General features: G+C 35.8%; 1 protein-coding gene across 1 annotated transcript; it reads left to right on the forward strand.

The window, feature by feature from the left end:
- The first annotated feature begins 2373 nt into the window (after window positions 1-2373).
- Window positions 2374-4479, forward strand: LOC112511862. The gene is made up of 2 exons (XM_025117686.1): window positions 2374-4105; window positions 4310-4479. The coding sequence occupies exons 1-2, from the start codon at window positions 2383-2385 to the stop codon at window positions 4420-4422; spliced, it is 1836 nt and encodes a 611-aa protein (XP_024973454.1). The 5' UTR covers window positions 2374-2382; the 3' UTR covers window positions 4423-4479.
- Window positions 4480-4961: the final 482 nt, after the last annotated feature.

The raw sequence follows: 4961 nt of genomic DNA on the forward strand, positions 1-4961 counted from the left end.
TAAAAGTTTTATTTTATGTCTTAATTTATCTTTTTAAACTAAAAGAATATGTATTTATGTTTTATTTTTAATCTGAATTAATTATATTTTCATTCAAATAATTAATTTAATTTGTGATCAATGTTAAAACTAAATAAATAACGATATTTTAATCATATATATAATCTAGTAATAAATATATTTTAGTTATATATTTATAAATCATGTAAAAAGAAGAGTTAAAGTGAAAAACATAAGAAAAGATTTATACTTTGATTACATTTTAACAAGTTTATATAAGTTTCGTATTAACTATTTTATATGACATTATAGACACTAGTGTCTTATAAAAAGATGAGTTTATAGGACATTTCTCAAAAGTGTCCTATAAAATAACAAATAGGACATTTATTTTAAAAGTGTTATAAAAACTTGTTAAAACCTCTAAAAGCATCATATTATTTTAATGCTTCTAGATAAGACACTTTATAGTCTGATCTTATAAATCTAAGTTCTATAAAGTATTCTATTATAACGTTTAGACAATCGAGACATCCTATAAAACCAATTTTGTTGTAGTGATTAAGAAACAAAATGTGAATCAACAAAGAACCACACGTATTAATGGTACAAGAATAGCATCAACAGTCATTACAGTATAGATAGCGTATGACTAATGCAACGTATAATAACGAAAACAAAGATTAAACTTGTTGATTCTACGAATATCTTATTCGGGAATTATATATCCCTTGTAAAATTCATTGATTCAACGAAATAAAATCTGAAGAAAACAAACAACGCGAGAATACAAACCAAATCAGAAAGTATTCTAAGCTTATTTAGTCACAGAATAATACCAATGATCTTTTGCAGATGAACTTTGAGTAGATTATATGAACCTGCAGATTAATTGGATAAAACTGTAAACAGATGCCTTTTGACACATTGAAACCCTTGAAAGTTGTTGTGTTCAGTCCAGTTCGTTATCAAGCAAACCTCATGATGAACATAGAAATCAATGTAGTTTTGTTTCCATGCGGATTGCACAAGAAACATTAAAGAAACCCCTACAAAGACAAGTGTCTGTGAGTGAAGACAAAAACCAGATGTCCTTATGGGAACTACATGTAGCTAATCATGATCATGTCGAAAGATCCTAGCAGTCGTAAATTACGGCGAAAGCTTAACGATTACATTATATGTTATTCGTGCTCCTTCAATCTATAAATGGAAGCCGAATGTTCTTGGGACCTTCCCATTTTGTCCTTAACACTGGTTTTAATGGCATTTCTTTATGTTTGGGACCACAATCTCACTTCTGGATGTTTAAAGGGACCATGCCCAGTTTTCAAGCGTGGTCTTTCACCATGCCTTTACAACCCATCAAGCTCATTCAACCCATTAACATTCTTTAAACATATATACTTAGCTTTCTTTAAACAATAAACAAATATCAACAGTTTTTCTAACAAAGGTAACTTTATGGGCACCGTCGGCAGTGACTTCATTGTACCAAAGCTCTTTAATTTCGATTGTTTGGAACCTCCATTCTCTCTAATTAATCAATGTGATTCTGTAATTCTTACATGGTGTAAATCAGATTTACTACTTTAGGAACTCGACACTTTAGTATGCCCATTTAGCCTTTGTTAAAGGGGGCGTGTTGGAGTCTTACATCAGTTAGATGAACTTAGTCCATTTTTCTTCCATATATATATATATATATATATGTTGGAACATCTCTTCTCTTGTTAAAAAGACTCTTTTAGAGAGTAATTTAATGAGCTATGTAAGTGTTCTCCCACTTGATGACAATGCTAGCTAATTCGGTCCGTATAGTTCCATGTTGCTTTCTTGGTACTCTTGAAACTCGCCATTGGCTAATCATGCACTTACGACATGGTGGACTCCTGGCCATGAGATCATTCATATTTCAAAGGTCCAGATGAAGCACATTGTCCTTCATTTACAACTCTACATCAAATTTGAAGCTGAAAATGTAGATAATTTGACATTGTGACTATGTTTCTTTTCTTTTTATGTAAAAAATGAATAAACTAATCATTCATTTCTTCCAAAATAGTCTTGATCTTTGAATTAGATAAAAGAAAGACAATGAGGGCAAACAGTACATGACTTGCATATATATATATATATATATATATATATGTGTGTGTGTGTGTGTGTGTGTGTATATATGTATATATATATAGAATTCAGAAGGTTACATACAGTAAAGTCTAATTTTGTTCGGCTCACTGTCGCCTTGGCCAACTCCACTAACCCTCTCCTTATAAATTTTATAGAGGACAATCAAATCCAAATCCAACACGATAGCTAGTGGAATCTTTTCTGACATCCGACATGAGTTGCACGAACCCTACTTGCTTCTTCTGCATTATGAAAGAACCAAACTTGCTGATCAGACGAGCAGGAATCAAGAAATGCTTCAAAGAAATTCCATCAATCAACGAGCAAGAGCGTGTACTTATTCTAAGTAGTCTTTGGAACATTGCCATGACTCAACCCGAAGATCCAGAGTTTCCTTCCCTAGGTATTTTCAAATGCATGGTAAGCTTGCTCCATAAGAGCATCAACGATAAACCATGGCTTCTTGATGGCCAAAACGTATATATACCATATTATGCAGCCCATATCGTGGGATCCTACACCATGAACAGATTCGAGTTTGCAGAAAAAGCTGTGGAATCTGGTGTTATTCTGCCATTGTTGGATCTTATGAGAGGAAAGATGAGTTGGTTGGAGCAAAGGGTTGCAGTTAGAGCACTTGGACACCTAGCAAGCTACGACAGTACATTTGAAGCTGTTGCGGTTTATGAAGAAGAGGTAGTGAAGCTAGCCATGGGCCTAGCCTCTAGCTGTGGTGAGGTAGTCTATAACGAGTTTGTGGCCCTTAAGGATGAGAACAAGAGGGTGGAATATCATAAAAACTTGATCACTAGAGGGGCTGGAGGGTTAGAGATGGAGAATAGAAAGGCTGAGGAATGGGCTAGCCAAATACAGTGCTGGTCTCTACACCTACTAAATTGCTTTGCCATTAGAGGTAGGTCCATAGATCTTATCTGTAATAAAGAGTTCTTGAAGGACTTGAGTTCAATGTGGGGTGGCTATGTGAATCACACATCACCTGCTGGGGTCGGGATGATAAGGATCTTGTGTTATACTCGAGTTGGAAGAACAAGAGTTTCAGAATCTAAAGAAGTTATCGAGAGTATCTGCAACCTCTCAAGGTCTTCGGACGATTGGCAGTATATGGGGATCGACTGTCTTCTATTACTTCTCCATGACCTGAACACGAGGTACAAAGTTCTTGAAATTGTATCTTTTTATTTGTTTGATTTGGTTGAGCTCAGGAAACTAGGAGAAAGGTCAAAGCTAGGCCAGAAAATCACAAGGGCACTGCTCATTGACTTCAAGAATAGGAAATCAAGAATCAAGAACCCTGAAGTTGAAAGAAGACTAAAAGAAATTTGGGTTTCAAAAGTTGATAGGAACAGGAGAGAAATATTGATGTCTGATGAGAAACTAGAAGAGAAAAGAGTGCTGGTGAGTCTAATAAAACAAGCAGCGAATCATAGCTTTTGGTTAGGAGAGATAGAAACTGCAGTGGTGAAATACACAGAAGGTATAAAACTGTGTCCAACAAGACTAAGGAAAGAAAGGATTGTGCTTCACAGTAATAGAGCTCAGTGTTACTTGCTTCTTAATAATCCAGATGCTGCCATTAGTGACACTACCCGAGCTCTTTCCATCTCAAATCCAGCAAATTCTCATGCCAAGAGCCTGTGGAGAAGATCTCAGGCTTACTACATAAAAGGGATGGCTAAAGAGAGTTTGATGGACTGTTTGATGTTCATCAAAGCTTTTGTTACTGCTGACAAGAAAAAACATGCAAAAATCCCTTACTATGCAGTGCATATGATCAGAAAGCTGATGGATTCCACATGGTTTTTCGCATCTGCCAAGTCGAAGTTATCAAACAATTGTACCAGTAATCTTGATGCAAGCTCATCTAGCGATCCTGGAAGAAGTAAGGAAGAGCTCACAAACGATGAACTGCTGATAAGGAGGGCGATCAATGAGAACAAGCATTTGATGTCAGGTAAGACTCAGCCTTTCGTGTCGGGTGTGTATGATTAGTCATTCGGAAACTTAGATGTGATTTTCTCAATCAAACGTCTTTAAGTAGTACTCAGTTCACCAAAAAGAAGTTTACCATATCCAAGTCAAAATCAGTTTTATTTATAATAGTGTCTAGAACGAAACGGGTTGTTGATGATTGGGTGTATTACCAAACTTTTTGCAGGATTATATACCATTTTAGAAGAACCTGTGATCAGAAAAGTTAGCCAAGCTACCAGGAGAAAGGTGTATAGATATCGAAGGAGAAAGAACACTTCCATGGCTCGATCAATATAACAAATACTTAGGTATGTATCAGAAGTTTAGGCAAACATCGGTTTTACCCGTTTCCCACTTCTAGTTTATTAACCATATATCTGTACTAGCTGAGCAATTTAGCATCAAGTATTGATTTTATAAATCAATCTAACACTAATATTTTATGATCAACTTGGTCAGGGTTCTTAACTCTCCCCCCATCACTATCATATGCAAATGCATGTGAGAAAGTGGTGGCACACAAAAGAGGACCACAAATCCATACTAGATATAATAGTATTAACACAGATTGAATAATCATGCATCAATTTTGTTTTATTGGGCATACCATGTTTCATTAGAGCTTCATTTAGGTTAATTAACATGGGGTTTTCTAGCTAGTATGACTTGATCTTAGTGCACACAGTTTGGAGATGAGGCTCAGCCCCTAGAACCCCGAAGGGGGCACAACCACTTTGAACCCCCGCCCCCTTCTTATGGCAATTGTAGCTCCACGGTGGCTTGTGTGAGTGTGCACGTCACACCTCCTAATTCATATGTTAGATTAACAAATAACA

This window comes from Cynara cardunculus (genome assembly GCF_001531365.2).
Source record: "Cynara cardunculus var. scolymus isolate 2C chromosome LG 4, CcrdV1, whole genome shotgun sequence".
Lineage (NCBI taxonomy): Eukaryota > Viridiplantae > Streptophyta > Magnoliopsida > Asterales > Asteraceae > Cynara > Cynara cardunculus.

Coding starts and splice junctions, on each gene's coding strand:
- LOC112511862 (XM_025117686.1), top strand. CDS start 2,383: ATGAAAGAACCAAACTTGCTGATCAGACGAGCAGGAATCAAGAAATGC. Junction 4,106..4,309: donor GAACAAGCATTTGATGTCAG/GTAAGACTCAGC, acceptor AACTTTTTGCAG/GATTATATACCATTTTAGAA.